Below are 18,377 nucleotides of genomic sequence, written 5' to 3' on the forward strand. Positions count from 1 at the left end.
GAGCTGGCAGGGGATGGGAGCTCATGGCAGAGCCCCCCACTCTGTGCAGGGCAGTTGGGGGCAGGGGGGACCACTCCCTGTGCCTGGCAGGAGCTGGTGAGTGTGGGGCTTTTTTTTAAAAACAGTTGGGATGCTGGGGCTGGGTGGGGCTAGGAGAGTGGGTGGGGGATGAGACCTGTTTGATTCAGAGGTTCGGGTGATTCGGTGGCAGCTGAAACTTTGAATCAGATTCAGCTGAATCGATTCAGGACAGTGATTCAAATCGCTGAATTGAATTACTGCCCCCCCCCGGTTGGTCCAGTCCAATTCCTCAGCAAATACTAGCCATTTCACACAGGTCTAATATATAGTTATCGGGATGAGGAAAGTTAATATTTTTGGACAAGCTTGTGTGGAAAGTAATTTTGGCAAAAAACTTAAATAATTTTAAATACTTGGTAGCTTATCAATGTTGTTTGCCCCAGAAATATACAAATTATTTCAGTGTGTTAGTTTTAGGCTATCTTTATTTCATTTAAAGAAACAAATAATATTTATTGAAGTTTTGATAAATTGGCATTCAAATTTTGTAATGAACATGCTAGAATCATGTAATGCAATTATAATCTAATCTATAATTTAAATATTTGTGTTCCTATGACTAACATGATTTATTTAATTATATTGCTTCTAGCAATATTTCATTCACATTTTAAAACTATTTTTAATATAGGTTTTTTTCAGTTGTCTCTCTCTTTTTTTTCTGAGTTAGTACTCTTTAGAAAGCTGAAGTACCCATCACCTTAAAACTGGAAATTCACATGAAATAGGTGAAATTCTAAACCCACATTTTATGAACGTACATATAAACACATCATTTAGTCATGGAAAAATAAGCAGTTATAAAAGTCTGTGAGTGTCTGGGATTTCTTTTAAATAAAAAGGGAGTATGTTTCTTGCACATAAAATACAAAGGGTTACTAAATGAAAGTTGAAAACGTAATAGTTTCATTATACCATAAATATAACATGAATTCCCAATGTAAATTGACCAAAAAAGTTATAGAAGACCAGGTAAGTTCAGAAACTGTAGTTAAAAAATGTGGATATGTTTAGCTGAACAGAAACGCTTACTGTTAATGACAATGGACTCCAAACAGTAATTTTTAATTTACTCTTTCATTAATGAAATACCTTAGTCTCAGCCAAACCTGGAAACATTCTATGAAAAAAATGTTAGCCTACTTTCAGCTATGTATTTTATCCCTTAAAAAACTGACTGAAATAGAAATCAGTGTCATTAAAATATTCACATGGGAGCATCTACATTTCTTTGTTGTTATGCATAGCATATAAATCTGCATGTCCCATAACAGTGCTTACTGTATCAATGAACACTCAGTGCAGCCAAAGTGAGAGATTATTGGACATAATTTGAATAGGATCTTCAAATAAGTATCTGTTCCTTTTTCTTTGAACTTCTTACAAATTGAGCATCACAATTCTGAAAAATCAGTGAAGATACTTTCAGTTTACAGTATTTTGACATGAATATAGCTTGCTTTTAGCATTATGATTCTTATTTTGTCTCATTCACAAATATGAATTTGATCTTGAAAACATGGTGCTAGAGTGAGTGGATTCTGTGAGTAGCTATAGTAGTGAGCATTATAGCCAGAAACATTTGCAAGATATGCATCTTAACCTAATCTGGGATGAGGGACACTTTGCCCTGAAATTTGGCCCCTCCTCTCTTTCACTCATCCCCTGCTCCCCCCACTTTCTCCATCCTTTATTTTCTCTTTTGTTTTCTTTTTCCCTTAGGGAAAAGTAGGGAACAGTTTCTTCCCATGTTATGACTATGTCTTACTATTTCTTAATATTATTTAACTACAGTGGGCATGTCAAGGAGAGAAAATATGCAGACAGTGAAAAGGCTGCCTAGAGCATATCCAAAAATAAAATAAAATTGCTTAGATAGACTGTTAAAATATTTGATTACAGTAAGTTGAACTGTTAATTGGAATAATATACACATTTAAAAACCAGTAAGTGAAACATTCTGAAAGAATAATTAATCTTGTGTTTATACTGTATTTTATTGTATATCATGTTTTAAAAATGAGGATTTTTATGAAACCTTTTGAAATGAGAATCAGAATTTTCAGTAGATGAGAAACCAGATTAGTTGGGTACTTGTAACACTTTTGTGCCAAATCTATATAGGTATTTCTTTTCCTTATTTTCCTTTGCTAATTATGATGGAACAGCAGGAATTACCTCATAGGTAGTTACTTATTTTGTATTTTCCTTTCTTGAGTCATCTTACCACTTCAGAATTTCTTCCTTTTCTTGTTTATCATGTATGTTAAATTCCCTTGCTTACTGACAGTTGCTGTTGCTAAACTACTGTTTGCCAAGCTGTTCTGCTCAAAACTCATATGAATAGAAAATTCAGACTTGTGTTAATACAAAAGAAAAATCTATAAATTTAATGATAAAGTTTAATTAATCTTTTATTATTAACATCTTTGAAGCTCTGTTGATAAATTGCAGCGTTGGCCAAAAGCACTTCTAGTGATTCATTGCTTGAGACCAGCACTTAATGTATCATCAAAAGTGGACAGCTTTCTTTATTTCATGGGTTATTTCATTTGAGAAAGGGAAAGTAACACAAACCTTAAATTTCTTACTCCAGCTATTCTTTTTTAGGAGCCAAAGTCAACATTTATGTTTCCCCAGTGCCTCTCACTTTCACCAAGGAATGTTTAGAAACTTAAATTTCTACTTTTTTTATGACGAGTTCTTCTGTGCAAATGCACTGGATTTGTTGAGCTAATGCTGTTTTCCTGGATCTTTCCTTCTTTTCCTGTCTGTGCTTCACTCCTTCCCAACTTTGCAATGTAGCAAGCTGAACAGTTGTTCAATCAGATGTACAATCCAGTAAGTCCTTTCTGAAAGTGCCCGCTGTAACATATGAAAGCATGAGGATCCATTAACCCAACACTGTGTTGTGTTTTTCCTCTGTGGAGCTTTGCAGAATGTTTCTGATGCCCACCTATTTTAGTTATGTCAAAATAAATGAGCTCTGTGGACTTCAAGGCTATTTCATTTGAACATGAAATACATTATTTAGAAACTGGATTATTAAAACTGCTAATTTCAAATGCCGTTGCCTTCAGGTCCTCAACTTCTCCATTGTAAAAAGCATGCACAATTCAGTTGATTTTTGTTTCAGTTTAGTTCTGTTTTTTAATGCTATGCTCATGGGGTACTTTTTTTTGATCCTTCAAACTCAAAATATTTAATGATTTATTGATAATATTGTGATTAGAGCAGTAAGAGTGACTTTTTCTAGTATATTTTCTATAGTTGCAGCATGATCAAATTAGTTTAGAAGGCAAAGGATCACTTTTATTAGTGAAGAATTGTGCGTGTTGAGCACTTCCAGGTTTTTTTTTAAAATGCATAAGCATCATATTTAGACAAGGTATGCTAAAAATATAGAACCATGAAAACAAATATCAATGCTTTTTAAACAAGGAAGTATAATCATGTTTTCCTTGTTTAACATGATTGTCCTTCCTGATGCTTTCTTTAATTATACTGTATTCTTTTTTTCAAGTTTAGGAAGAACAGTAATAAACACTGCTATCTCTACTTCTTTCACCACTGAGCTTTGTGTTTTTATTTTCTGGCAGGTACAAATGGCTGTTAGCATCACAGGACAGAAATAATACCTAACTGGATTGTACTAACATGCTATGTAGTAACATAGCAGTTTATGACTTCCAGGTTACATAGTAATCAGATTTGGAATTACCATGTAATTGCAATTGAAAGTACCGGATAACTGATTTTACATCATAACATATTATTCATATAGTATGCTATTTTATGCTGGGCAGACGCTGCTCATGGGACTTTTGCTGTTAGCTTCAGTGGTCCTCAATTTCATCCTTATTGTCTGTTCCTCTGTTACTGAGTAATTTCTAATGATGTAATAGAAATGTCTTATATATTTATGGAGGGCTAGATCCCATAGAATATACTATATTTTGCTTCCTGAAAACTACCAGTTAATTTCATTTAAACTCAGTTAAAATTGGTCATAAAAGAATGTAAAACTTAATTATATACATACCTTGTCATCCAACATACAATAGTAATAAAATTATTTTCACTCTATGTGATAGAATTGTTTTTCTATATGAGTTTGTGACCTCTGTGTGATAGATTTATAGGCAGACCATGTACTTCCATACATCATCTACACTCCTCTAGTGCATATCTCTTGTTTATTGAGGTTTGTATTACCGTTTACTGGCTCCCTTTGGACAACTTCCCTCCATTTTCAGCTTTAGTCACACTGTTGTACTAATTGTTACCTGTTATTCATTAGTTTATTCATATCTAGTGTCCCATATTGGGCAGTTTTTTCTGCTTTAGCATATTTATTTTTCACAGGGATAACCAGTTTGGAAGCACTGAATAAAAACTCTTTTATTTGATATTAGGCAGAAATTAATTACAGTATCTCTTCATTAGGGGACGATAACTAAAGAGGACTAAAGATAACTAAAAGGAAGACTTTCCCTGTTCTATTTTGTACATTCTGGAAGTGAAGTGTTTTTTTTTGTTTGGTTTTTTCCCCTCTAAATTGATCTAAAGACTGGGTATACAATTGTGAACTCACTCATATCAATGGCAAGATTCACATCAGCTTTTCTTAGGGCCAAAATTTCAGCTGTGTTTAGATCACGGGTGTCCAACCTTTTTGAATGTGGGGCCAGATCATGAACTTTTTATCATCCAGTGGGCCAACAAGCCATATTCAAAGACCTCACAGGAAGCGATATTACATCACCCCCCAAAATGAAAGTACAGTGCTTACTTTCGTTTCCTGTTGCAGCACCTCAGGCCTCAGAAAACAGCTTGGAGGGCTACATGGCAGCCCACGGGCTGTATGTTAGACAAGCCTGGTTTAGATGTCTTGATTGCAGTTACTAGTAGTAAGCCAACTTTGTATCTAATAAGTCATTAGACCTTCTACTTTATTAAATTTTTCTTCATTGTTTCTTCAGATGATAATGATATAGTGGATGGCAAGCAACAGATACATACCATTAAACTTTCAACTGTTTTTACATTAAACCTTCCTTCACTTAAAAATAAATTTTAAATTCCCCCCTCATACTGGAGATTCCTGTTTTAGTAAAAAGGTAATAAGCCTTCTTGCCAGCTCAGGGGACTCAGGGGCATCCCCAGTTGTCACTCATCTGGCACTTTTGAAAAATCCAGTGAGACAGGCCAGTGTGTTTTATACTGCTAGGTCTTTTGCAATGAAAGTGATAAAAATGTAGAAGGGGCTAAATCCTTTTTGTGAGAATATTTACAGTGAATTTAGTGGGATTGCTTGCACGATCAAGATTTACAGAATCTGATTCTTGTTCTAATTTACTCTTCTGTAGACAATGAATACTTTTTGAATTACTCAAGGAATGCCCTATGCTTATAAGGATTGGTTATAAAACAGTTACCTGATTGTTTTTGTCCTGTAATTAAAAATGCTCCCTTTTTTGGTGACATTTAGTTGTTGTGAAGGCTCTTTGGAACATTAGGACTCGATTCTCCAAATGCTGTACAAAAGCAATGTAAAATCAAAATTCAAGGCACCTGCAGGGTCGACTCTAAATTGTGCAACTCAGCCCTAGAAGTGATGTCTTAAAATAACTGAAATTAAAAGAGATACTAAAACCAGTCAATGAAGCAAATTCTGAAGACAAACTTTGAAGGATCTTAAAAAGTATTTCCTTGCATGTACACTTCTGCTGTTTCCTTTAACTTTTCTTTTATTAACTTCTCAGTTGATTTTTTTGGCTATTTTAAATTAAGGCATATTACATCCGTCCATATACGATGCAGAATAATGCATGCAGGATTGTGCCTATTTAATAAACAAAATAATTAAATTTATATGCGTGTAGTACAATATTTTGATATTGCTGTAGATAGTTTTCTATTCATATATAAAAATTTACTTGCCTCTAATTGGAGGTACAAAATAAACAAGCAGAGTTGATATAATTTTCTTTATTTTTTTGGTGTAAGAATTGGAGAAGTTTAATATTAAAGTGATATTCTGTTTATTTTGGAAAGTTTAGCCAAAAAGAAAAAAAAATCCACTACTGAAATACAGCACAGCATCAGTTAATAATTGAGTGTAAATAGTATATGTTGTTCAAAATATAACCTTGTAATTAATAGTAATTAATACCTGGCTTATAAATATTCATAATTAACATATTTTACTGAGGCACTGCTATTGGTAGGCAATAGTATTGTTAAAAGTAAATGTAGTATCACACCCTCAAAATAATTCACAAGATGATATTAGCATTTACTTTGTGTATATAGGTGGTTTATGTTAATAAGAAAATTTAGTCTTAAAAGAAACATTTCAGATTATCTGTTAACAAACTGCAGAGTTCTGAATTACTCTCCCAAAATTTTGATCAACTTCTCCCATGTCAGTGAATTTGGACTTGCCAGAAATATTCATAGTAAACACTCTTGTCAATGAAGCTCAGAATTCTGGTTGGGCTACTCCCATGAGGAAATACCTTAATAATAATGTATAATAAAAGATAGTGAGACTGGACTCCTAAATAATACAAAACCAATCCTACAGAAATTTCTGAAGTCTATTTCTTTTTCTGAACTGTCAGCTGTTCTAGATTTCTTTTGACTGCTTAACTCATCTGCAAGAACAGCAGCATATTTAAAACTGTGGTTTTCATCTTCTGGCATCAGGTTTGAGTGGTGGGACCGATGAGGTTCCTTCGCCAATCAGTGGCAGGGGAATGTATGGGGGTTACTCCAGGATTAAAGGAGCCACCATGCCCTGAGCTGGGCCCACAATTTAAACCAGGCCCTAGTAATCTCACCCATATACATTCAAGCTCCTAACAACAGCTATGTTGGGTTAAGTTCCATAGTACACTTAGACCCTACCAAGAATACTTAAAACATGAGCATTTGCTTATTAAAGGTTGTTCATTTGTGCTAAATGGCCTCTGAGCAATTCAAAATTGGTTGACTGCAGGCAAGGGTTAACTCTGGGCAGTGCTATTTAGCTCTTGTTAGGATAACTTCAGTCTGCTCCAGGGGGATAAAATGAGCAATCTGCAGTCCTCCTCCAGCATCCTAGGATGCATTGCTTCTAGCCTCCTTGCACCCAGAGCAGGGGTAGAGCCCAGGTGTCTTGCCTCCTAGCCATGTTCCTGCTTTCCAGCCCTCTAGTGGCAAGTCAGGGCTGTGCAGGCAGGAAATGGTATTAACCCTCAACCTGTAAGTGCTTACAGCATAGTCTAGCTTTCACTGCCTAACATTTCCCAGATTAAGTATGGTCTAAGTGTAACATGTAATTTCACCTAATATTATAGTTCTAGTCTATACAAAGTGCTTATGTAAGAAAAGATCTTCTCAACTTTTAAAAGGCCCTACAGGTACCGAGTCCTATTAAACTGAGGGTGCTAAAAGTCACACAAGGATAGAGTCCCTATATAGTCCTTTGAATGTTCTATTATGTATGAATTAGCAAACTGTCTGTCAAGATTGACGGTAAGGATGGGGGATGGGGGGCAAGGCCAGTGCCGCACCGCCACCACCCTGTGCTGCCTTTGCCACCTCCAAGGAGGTGGCCTTGCCCCCCCCACTCTGTCCCTGCCATCATGGCTCCATCCCAGCTGTCATTTTCTGCTCCACGTCTGGCCCTGTGCCAGCCCCCCACTTTGTCCCCTTCATCCCTATTGTCATGGTGGCACTCCATCCCCACCATCAGTCTTGATGAGCAGTGTGCTCTGCACGCAGCAGTGGCTGGAGCCACGCCCTGCTGGGAGCTATGCCCCCAAAGAGCATTACAGACAGACAGGTGGACTAAGTCCTTTATATATAGAATTGAATAAAAACTAAAAAATAGGCTGGGCTCAGGTTTTTAATAGAAGGATTACTGTATATTTTTCAGTTATTTTGTGCAAATCAAAAGAGAAATTTAAAATCTGCCAATCAGCAACAGCAGTATTAATGCAACCACTACTGCTTTTTTTGTGACCCCAGAATTGGCAAGTGGCTGAACTCTGGGTGCTACAAGTATAGCTCATGCATCTGAAACCTTAAATTGCCCTGTGCCTGAACTACATATCTCTTTGTGACCCTTTAGGAGAGACAGCAGTGACCCTATTACTGAAAAGTGGAAGTAATTCTACTTACCAGATATCAGGCATGCTTCACCTTAGAGGGAGGTATATGTAAGTGAAGATTGAAATAGGACAGCAGCAGAAGAGAAGACAAAGGGTGCATACAAGCATTACCTTTCTCCTGGTGGAATTGGAATTCCTGGTTGTACAATTGTGCACACAGCCCAAAAATGGTACGTCTCTTAGAAAAATCTACCACCCCGAATCAAGTAGAAATGACCCTTGGAAGAGTTTTTACTGGGGGAATGGGTACAGATATGCTTACCATACCAATGCACATTTACCCTACTGATAGAAGCATTGTTCTCCAGCATTCCAATATGCATTGTTCTGGCCTCGAGCACAAGGGAGAGAGCTGCAACTTGGGCTGCACTCTACACCTGAAGCTCAACCCACAGCAAATCACTTTCCTTAACAGCTTTAGGGCCAGGAAACCTCAGCCCCTTTCCACAGCTCTGGACTTGTGCAGTAAGGGTGTGTGAAATGGTTTGTATTTGATTCAGATTTTGTACTTCCAGTCCACTTCTAGGTCCACCGCTGAGCATGGGGGGGCACCCCCCTGGCTTGGTGATTGGCCCCTGGGTGCTTCCCCAGACCCAGGAGGCACCAGTTGCTGAGCCAAGGGGCCACAGTGTGCTCCCCGGAAGACCCAGAAATGGACTGGAAGTACTTCTGGTCCACTTCCGGGTCTGCTGTCAAGTGTGCTGGGGAGCCTCCTGTGCTCCTGTGGGATGCTCCATCTGCCCCACCATCTTAGCATTCATGAGCCACCTGGTATCTTGAGGCATGTAGAGAAAACATTTAAAGCTGTGTCTGTCTGAATCATTGAATCTTTCTGAATCAATTTGTAGGGTTCTGATTCAATTCAGAGAGATTTAAGGGTCTCCTGATTCAATTCAGATTTGGAGATTCAGCCACTGAATCAGTCTGAATCTCTGCCAAATCAAATCAGGGACTGAAGCTTCGCACAGCCCCACTGTGCAGCTGTCTGTTCTGCCACTCTGAGCAGGTGGTGGAACCTGACTAGGGTAGACCTGACCTGCCAGCACCTGACTCACCAGCATGTGACCCTGACCCTACCAGCTGGTAGCTGGTGGGTCAGGAGCTGGCAGTTTGGCATGCAGGCAAGGAACCAGCCCTGCCCCCTGCCTTAGTGAGACAGCATGCAGGGAGCTAGCAGTGGTCTCAGCTCTGGTCCCAGTTGCAGCTAGGTAGGTCTCAGGCCCACCCCCAGCATCTGACCATGACCCCCAGTACCAGACCAACCAACATCTGACTCCAATGAGCCTCACTTAACCTGTGCTGGAACTGGGTCCATTGAGTGATGCCAGAGAGGGTAATGATCTATTACAGACTGTTTGAGGGTAAAATGACAGGTTTTAAAAGACAGCAGAAGTGCTCTGGGTCTCAAGTCTCAAAGCCAGACAGCTGAAAGGGAAGGAGGGGAGGAAAGGGTGTTGTGGGCAAAAGGGTCATGGTCCCATAGGGTTTTCAGCCAGTTAATTGTGACTTGTGCCATTGGCTGTTGTTGGCTGCTTGCAGCAGCAAAGGGGCACTCTGGCTGGGTAACATCAGCAGTACAGGCTGTCTGTGGACCACCCACTCAGCCCCTGTCACATTTGTCCTGGGCTCCCGTGGTAGTTTTTTCCTACTAGAAGAACAAAATAGCAGGATTATATCTGATCTTTTGAATGCTTGTATGCACCTAAACATAGAGGTGTGCTACCTCCTTTACCTTCCCTTTTGGTGGGAAAACCAAGCCATTTTTAGCTGGAATTATTTTAAGTTTTTGGTTACACTAAGGGTGAAGTTACACAGTACACTTAGACCATACTAAAATTGGGGAATGTTTTGTGGTGTTAAAGATGTATGTTGACAGAAGTCACATATTGAGGGTTAATACCATTTCTTGTCTGCACAGCTCTCACTTGCCACTAGAGGGCTGGCAAACAGAGCCCTATCTAGGGGCCAGGACATCTGGGCTGTATCCCATCTCCTGTTCTGGGACCAAGTTGCCAGGCTGTAGCCCACTGAAAGAATGGCACCATGAGGAAGCATACTTCTTCACTCCCTATGGCTTCATGATCCCACCAGGCTAAACCCCATGGTCTCTGTGCTGGTAGCATTGTCCTCTCCCCACCCCAATCCTAAGATAGTATGGGGGGGATGCAGGAGAAAGCCATAGCCCCCATGAAGGTGCCTGGCCAGGGGAGAGCCAGTGGCCTTTGTGAAAAATAGGGCAGGCTGCATGAAAAAAATTCAATTAACCTTAAATATATGGAGTTTTCAGTAGTAGAACTTTCATCTGGAGTCAGGCAAAAGCTACAGTAAAGGCACAGTCCTCTCTGGGGATGGCTGGGGGGAGGGGGGATGGGCCTGGGATTGGGTTGGGTGGCTGGGATTAGGTTATTGGGGTTCATGTAGCATAGCCCTGTCCCCCTATTCCCCACCCCAGGATGGGAATGTGGGGGGCATGTGGAGGGAAGCCACAGCCCCCATGCCTCTCTGCCTCCCAGCTCCATGCTCTCACTACTGTAATCCTCTTACTGGCACTGGCAGAACCTTCTCCTCAGCCATACCAACCCTTGGATGGGAGGATGGAAAGGTCATCCACAGAGCTGGAGTAGCAGGGGCTGGGATGCTGGAGGACTGCAAAATGCATATTTTATCTCTGTGGAGCAGACTGAAGTTACCCTAACATGAGCTGGGTAGCATGGCCCAGAGTTAACCCTCACCTGAAGTGGCATAACTTTGAGATGCTTAAAGGCCACTTAGCACAAATTAATGAGCTTTAACTGCAGACACTCATGTTTTAAGTGCCCTTGGTATGGCCTAAACACCAATACAGTATAACTTCACTCTTAATGAGTCAGAAGGCTGAAGAAATCTACCTCACCTTGAACAGTAGGGATATGGTCAAACCAGCTGTACTGTCCTTCAATTATTGGGACCTTCTTTGACTGCTACAAGCGGGGTGCCTATGGGATGAAATAACCCCTATTTTATTTATAACCCAATTAAAAATATTTTCCTGCCTAAAATCCATGGTTATTTTTAAATTCATAGGACATAACATCCAGAAACTATGAATAAAACCACATCTATATGTCAAGTGCTTTCAGAGTGAGTGAGTTTTGCTTCATGTTGACTATGCTAACAACAGACTCCTTTGACATCTACTCATTTTGCCTTTGCAGTTTTAAACAACACTCAATACCATAAGCCAGTGTGTTTGGAACTCTTTCCTTTTTTGTCTCCTCCTATTTAGCTCTCTATGGGTCAGATCTTGCATTAGATGATCTTGCACCATATACAAATTAAATTTGTTTTCAGCAGTAATCCCAATCTATTATGAAAGTATAGACAATTGAGTTAAGTTGGTCCCAATATTTGATTTCTTTTTAGAATATTCTATTAATCCTTGTATTTACTTTGTGTTTTCATATTATTTGAATTATTATGGATCATTGTTCTCCACCTTAGGATGCATAGTAGACTGGAAGCTGAATCATGTTTAATAGGCACTGACTCATGCTAGGATTTGTATGGAGATACACTTATCGAAGGAAAGGCAGAATTACTACTGTAGTAGTAGGTAGTGGAAACATTCTTGTGTATCTGGTAGCCATCTTGGGTGACTCTGAGTAGCCCTTCGAAGTGTCCTGCATTCAGGGCATATTAAAAGCTAACATTTTTCTGGGAGAGGGCATGAGACCTGTTAGTATTCCAGTTACTGAGCAGAGGTAGTTGGGAAATGATACTTCCCTCTTGCTGCTGTTTTTATTTCATGAAAGGAGCAGTTATTGCCCAGTGCTTTGAGATGTTCTCCTTTTTTTATTTCTTTTTGAAGTAAGTGGGAGCTTAAAGTTCTCTGCTATCATCAATGGTGGTATTTAGATCATCATAAATGAAACATTATCCCATTATCCCATTTATTTTATGCTACATAGCTATTTTTTAACTCAAAAAAGGTAAAATACTGCTATTTTTCACCATCACTTAGCACATATATAGTATATCCTTCATAAAAAGACTTAAAGATTTTTAAAATTAAAAAAGAAAATAAAGCAGAATCATGGAAATATTACCATTTTAAGTTGAAGTTGCCATTGAGAGACCACTAGATAAAGCAGTGCTGATGATTAGATTATTTCTGAGAAGCAAAGTATGTTCAGTGCATATAGCATGCGTCTAAAAGTCAGAGGATCTGCTTCTGTTCCCATGATCTGCTGTTGAGGTAGTATGGCATGCCAGGAGCCATTTTGTCACAATTCTTTTGTGACAAAATGCTTCGTAACTTCCTTGGGATGCAACTGAAAGCAAGGAATTATATTTTTTTTAAAAACAAAGCTTTCAGTAACCTGTACTTAAATTATGCAGGTGGATGCCTTGTGCCAGATATTGTATAATTCATTCACATTTGATTGCCTTGTCCTGCTTCTCTGCAACCCAGCTGGGATATTGTACATTGCTAATGCTGCAGAGATTCTCCCCAGTTATTTTTGGCCATATGGGGGACATCTTGGCAAAGCTGCCCCATCTCCCCTGCAATTCCCTCTTCTGAAGCAAAACTCAAAGAGAGGTGCTCAAATGAGGAGTTGGGTGATAGTGGGTGCCCCAGTGTGCTGATGCTAGTGGGTATTTGGTGCACAAAAAAGCTGATGGGGCAGAGGGAAAGAACATAGAATTGAAACAGTGGGTGGCAGGGATGAAAGGTAGGATGTAGCATAGGGATGGAATGGGGAGAGCAAGACTGAAGGTTGGGACACAAAATTGCGTGAGGCCTGAAATGAAGGAAAAGAAATTAGGAGAATATGAACAGCTGGTAGTCTGCAGGACCAGAGTGGGAAAGATGACTCCCACACTTCCTAAGGGAACCTAGTTCTCTGTGTATTTGTGTGGAGGGACTGGCTCTCCACATATTTTTTTCCTGGAGATTCCTTATAGAAATACTTCCATCTTGCTGCTGCTATTTTTATTTCATGGAAGAAGAAATATTTATTACCCAGTACTGTTCTCCCCTTTCAATTTTTTTTTAAAGGAAATAGGAGCTGGAAATGATTTGCCACCTGAAAGTGGTGTTCAGCCCATCATAAATTGAGGTTCTAACTCTGTGATTGCACTCAGTGACAATAATACCTTGTATCACATCTCAAAATTTACCTTTCAAATCAGTTGGTTCCCAACTCAGAAAAAAGTTTGGATAATAATCCACCAAAACAATAAACTGCAAAACTCTTTGGATTTCAGCCTTCAATGGTCTGTGTGTGTGGAGACCCCAGCGTCTGTGCAGAGCCCAAGTCCTAAACATGTTATGTTATCTAAAGTAGAGGAATGCAACAAAGCCAACAAATACGGCAAATGTTCCATCAGGCTCCCAGGTTCTTTTCATAGTTAGATACCCCTTGTAAACAGAAAGATAAGACATGAAAGCTAAATTATTTTCCTTATTATCCTCATGCTTAAATGTATGTTACATGCAAAAAAAATCTAGTTTTTCTCAGTGATTTAAATTTATTATTATTTCACCTACAATAAACACAAGACCTGTTTCTTTATAATGAGAAAATTATACTAAATCATTGCAAAGAATGTCAACTTTCTAATGGTAGTAGTTGGTATTTTTCCCCCAGACGTGCATGTTTCATTTTGATGTTCAGTTCTTTCTTTGCTTGCTTGCCTTGTTTATTCCCTGAAATTTATGAAATTTCAAATAAATAAAAAATTAGCAGCTGCTCTGCATAGTAAGATAATAGGAGGACCTTCAGCTCTAATTGTCCTTAATCTTTGTAAAATACATGTGTGTACATTAAAAAAAAAGTTATCTGAATTTTCTATGTTTAATGTGTACTGCGGTTAAACTACTTGTTTTTTCCCTGCCTGCTCTTTCAAGATGCCAATTAGGAATAATGGGAAGCAAGGGGTAGGCTAAGCATTGCAGTGCATTGTTGTTTCCATCTGTCTGTGATTATTCCAGCCAACAGTTTAAAACACTTTTATGCCCCATCATGCTCCCATTGAAGTTAATTGGGGACTTTGCCATTAGGTTTGATGGGAGTAGGATTGGGCTCTGCACTGTCGTTGTTGTGTTCATTGCGTTTTTTCTTGTCTGTGAAACTGCCACCCACCCATGCATGTGTTTGCCAGGTTTATTTATTTGTGCTCTTTTTACCGATGGGCTTGTTCTTCTGATGTTTCAGGCTAAGTATTATAAGCGGAGAAGGGAAAAGGGGATTGTTGGGTTAACTGTCAGCTGAAAATGTTTTTCTCGTTGTCACTGTGTGGGACTGAGTCTTTCCTTCAGTTCTTAGAATCAAACAAGAGTTCTAAATATGTTGTCACATGGCTGAATTTTACAGACTAGGTTATAATATATATTTTTAAATATTTACTTTTATGACAATATTTAGCAACTTACAATGAAATCAGAATTATTTTTTAAATTGCTACCAACTTGTATGAAAATTACAATGTGAGAGAAGTTGTTTCTTTTCTGTAATTGATACAGTTTTGGAAATATAGGTTTCGGATGAAATTTTAAGAATAATACAAAGAGATTTTCATTTTCCGTTATTGGGTCATTGTGAAAAAATATTGACAACTGACAGAAATACCCATAATCCTATTTTCATGCAAACCTGACTTTGATCCTGAAGATATAGGGCCACCAAACTATCTTACTTGTTGTTTCTTAAAATTAACTCTGAAGGCTCATGAAGCTGAAGAAGAAGCCCGTATGAACCCAGAATATGCAGACAGAATGAAACAGCTTGACAAAGAGGCATCATACTACCGAGAAGAATGTGGCAAAGCTCAGGCCGAGGTTGACAGACTGCTAGAAATCCTCAAGGAAGTGGAGAATGAGAAGAATGACAAAGATAAGAAAATTGCAGAGCTAGAAAGGTAATTTTTATGTTATTTCTGCTGATTTGGATTTTAATTATATGGGCTATATCATGGATTTACTGTATATGGAATAATATTACATAAGTAAAGCATCAATCAAATAGAGGATTTTTGATGTCAAATCAAATTGCTTTCCAAGTTAGAAGTGTATTTAAGAAACATGACACTGTTGAATTTTAAATATATTTGGGATCTCAACTTTTCTAGAAAAGCTGTTGTACTACATGGCACAGATTATACACTGCTTACATAACACCCACAATACCTTCATGAGGCATTGCATTAGGGGAGAGAAATGTTTGTTGTTGTTTTTACTGCTACTTCACTACTAGTAGCGAAAGCCAAAATAAAAACCAATCCAGACATTTGTCCTTTTCTGAAACACCATTTCTACTTCTGAGGAGTTACTTAACTGTAGCTTTGGGTGTTTTTCAGAGACATTGGGTGCATCTACACAAGGCACTTTACTACACAGTAGACTAAAATACTGCACAGTAAGGCATCACCATGTAATCGTGCAAAGTAGCTATTGTGTAGTTAATTCGGCTAATCCACGGTTTTCTACTACCCGTATATATAGGTAGCAAGTAGATTAACTAAGCATTAGCTATGGCTCAATAGTGCATGTGTAAATGCTGCTTGGGAACAATTTGCTTCCAGTCAGCCCACACAGCAGGGGGTCTGATGCTGTCTGGCAAAAGCCCAATGTTGGGCAAACCTGTGCCAGCTGTAGGGGCAGATGTCTCCCTACAATGTGAAGATCAGAACCGTCCTGATCCCCATGTGGCCAGGAGAGCTGTCCCACCAGCCAGGACTGCTGCATCCCTGCCATATGAGGATCAGGTCAGGACCCAAACCCCATGCGGCCAGTAGAGGTGTCCCCACCTGGTAAGGACCCAACCCAGTCCCCATGGGACAGCTCTCCCCCCCTACATGGGGATTGGGAACAGCCCCATGCTGCCTGTCATCCCTGGACTGGCACAAAGGGGAACCTGGAGTTCCCCTTGGCTACTGCACTGGGGCAGAGCAGGGTAGGGCAGGGGGGCAAGAACATACCTGGTCTTAACTGCTCCCATTCGGAGCAGATTTTCTCCAAAGTGGGTACACGTGTAGACCCACAGTTTACTGTTCCTTATTTTAATGCACAGTAACCTCACTGCACATTAATTGTATGGGTAGATGCACCCACTGCACACTCTTTCTTATCCTTACAAATATTCTCAGATGCTGGCTCCTTCCCTTTTCTTTTATTAGTAAGGACGTTTTGCAGCCTTTCATCAGCAGAGGTAGGGAAGTGGAGGGATCCACTTACCTTGTTCCTTTTAAAACAAACAGTACCCGAAGTTTCTTCTGAAGATTATGCTCTAGGTTGCACTGTGAAATTCCTTAGTTTCTGGCAAACCTCTTCCTCTCCCTAAACTAAGCTATCTTTATGGAAAGTAAGGATGATACCTTGTATACTCAGGTCTTTCACAAACTTGCTCTCAAGAGTTTGTATAATGAAAGGAGAGTGTCAAGGTACCAAAAGTGAGATCTAACTATTGATAAATCCTGTTTGTCTAACACCATTAGACAGAGTGCAGGAGCCTCCTACCAGAAAGATCCTGCCAGGAGAGGTGCAGGAAATGTTAGTTATCATCAGGAGAGGGAGCCAGGATCTGCTTAGGGAGGGAAGATTGTATAAATGACTGCTGGGGCATCTTCAAACGGTTTAAAAATTGGACAATCTCTCAAAGGGCATATCTGGTTGTTTACAGAAAAGGAAACATCAACCTTTACAATTCACCTTTTGCCAAATTTTTACTTGATTTATATATTTGCAGACTCTTGACAGTAATTACTTGTGAATGCTGTAGAATTTTAAATAGTGTAGTGTTTAGAGTTTAATTGGTGATAAACTTTTTTCTAAGCATCTCTTTCTTTTACTTTAGAACATAGAGGTATCAGAAAAATATAAAATTAGTGTGGATTTGAGTGGCTGGGCTAAGCAGGTGTTGGAGGAACTTATGAAGGGGCAGCACTTACTCGACCCATGAACCCAAGTTCTTTATGGCCTTAAAAATCTAGGAAAATTGGAGGCAGAATCAGTGAATCATGGGAACTGTAGCTTGAAAGTTGTAGTGTAGTGACCTGGTAGGTGGTGGGAGGTTCCTACGTAGTTGAGTTTCACCACGGTACTTACTGTGGGAGATGTGTGATACGGGTAGCAATGGTGTTGAGTTGTCTTTACTAGCAATGGTATTGAGACTTCTTACAGGAAATAATATCAATTTTTTCCCTCCAGAAAGGAGACAAAAGGTCTGAGTATCTGTGTGCTGTTTTTTAGATCTGTGGGAAGCAATATTGTAGTAAATTAGGTAGAATAAGTTGGCCCAGAAGTCAAAGATCTTAATATGACCTTGTGATTGTACTATGTGAGACAATAAGATTAGTGGTTTCAAGTTCAGAGATCTCTGCCTGCTTAGTCCTATGGCAAATAGTATCATTAAAATATTTTAGCTTGTTATTGCAGTTTACAAATAATAACAATAGCAATAATTTGAAAGGTACGATCTGAAATAAGACTTTTATGTTAACAGCTTCCTTTATTAACTTTCACTTTGGCTACATAGATTTCTTAGCGGGAAAAAATCTGTTTGCTATTCTTTTATATGATATTCAGGATGTTAATAATTTTTTTTGTGGGGGGAGCAAAAATGCTTTCTAAAAGATGGGAAGAGACACATAACAGGGATGGGAAGAAAACAGGAGAGAGAGAAAATTATGTTTTTGTTTCTTCTGCTGACTACTTACAACCTTTCTGTTAGGGAGAGACAGATATAGTGCATGTTCTAATAAGCCAGTCTGAGTCCATGCAACTTGTGGGACTGAAAGATACTTTAAGATGTTCTCTTAGCTGCCTTTCTCACAGGTTCAGGGTGATGTTTGAAAACATTGTCTTAGCCAACTGAGCCAGGCTCTCAATGAACAGATGGCATAAAAGTGGATAGGAAAGAGAAGAAATGAGGAAGGAAAGGGAAAAGAGACACAAAAGGAAGGATAGAAGACATAAATGCAAGTCTTGCATTCCTGATGTAGGAGGTAGGGAAGTGGCTTTAATAAAGTTTCATAGTTTCTAGGGTTGGAAGGGACCTGAGCAGATCATCTAGTCCAACCCCCTGCCATGGCAGGAAAGATTAGTGGGGTCAAACGACCCCAGCAAGGTGTACATCTAGCCTCCTCTTAAAGACCTGC

The 18,377-nt window shown here is 39.1% G+C and overlaps 1 protein-coding gene across 2 annotated transcripts in view; it reads left to right on the forward strand.

Annotated features, from left to right (window-relative positions):
- Positions 1-18,377, forward strand: part of ERC2 (ELKS/RAB6-interacting/CAST family member 2) — a 951,034-nt gene that overhangs the window by 498,732 nt on the left and 433,925 nt on the right. For both annotated transcript variants that reach the window (XM_019536909.1, XM_019536910.1), the window contains exons 11-12: positions 2,887-2,922; positions 14,947-15,140. In XM_019536909.1, the coding sequence (XP_019392454.1) occupies positions 2,887-2,922; positions 14,947-15,140 (230 nt within the window). The remainder of the gene's footprint in view (positions 1-2,886; positions 2,923-14,946; positions 15,141-18,377) is intronic.

Source organism: Crocodylus porosus, unplaced genomic scaffold (genome assembly GCF_001723895.1).
Source record: "Crocodylus porosus isolate Cpor-Errol unplaced genomic scaffold, CroPor_comp1, whole genome shotgun sequence".
Classification (NCBI taxonomy): domain Eukaryota; kingdom Metazoa; phylum Chordata; order Crocodylia; family Crocodylidae; genus Crocodylus; species Crocodylus porosus.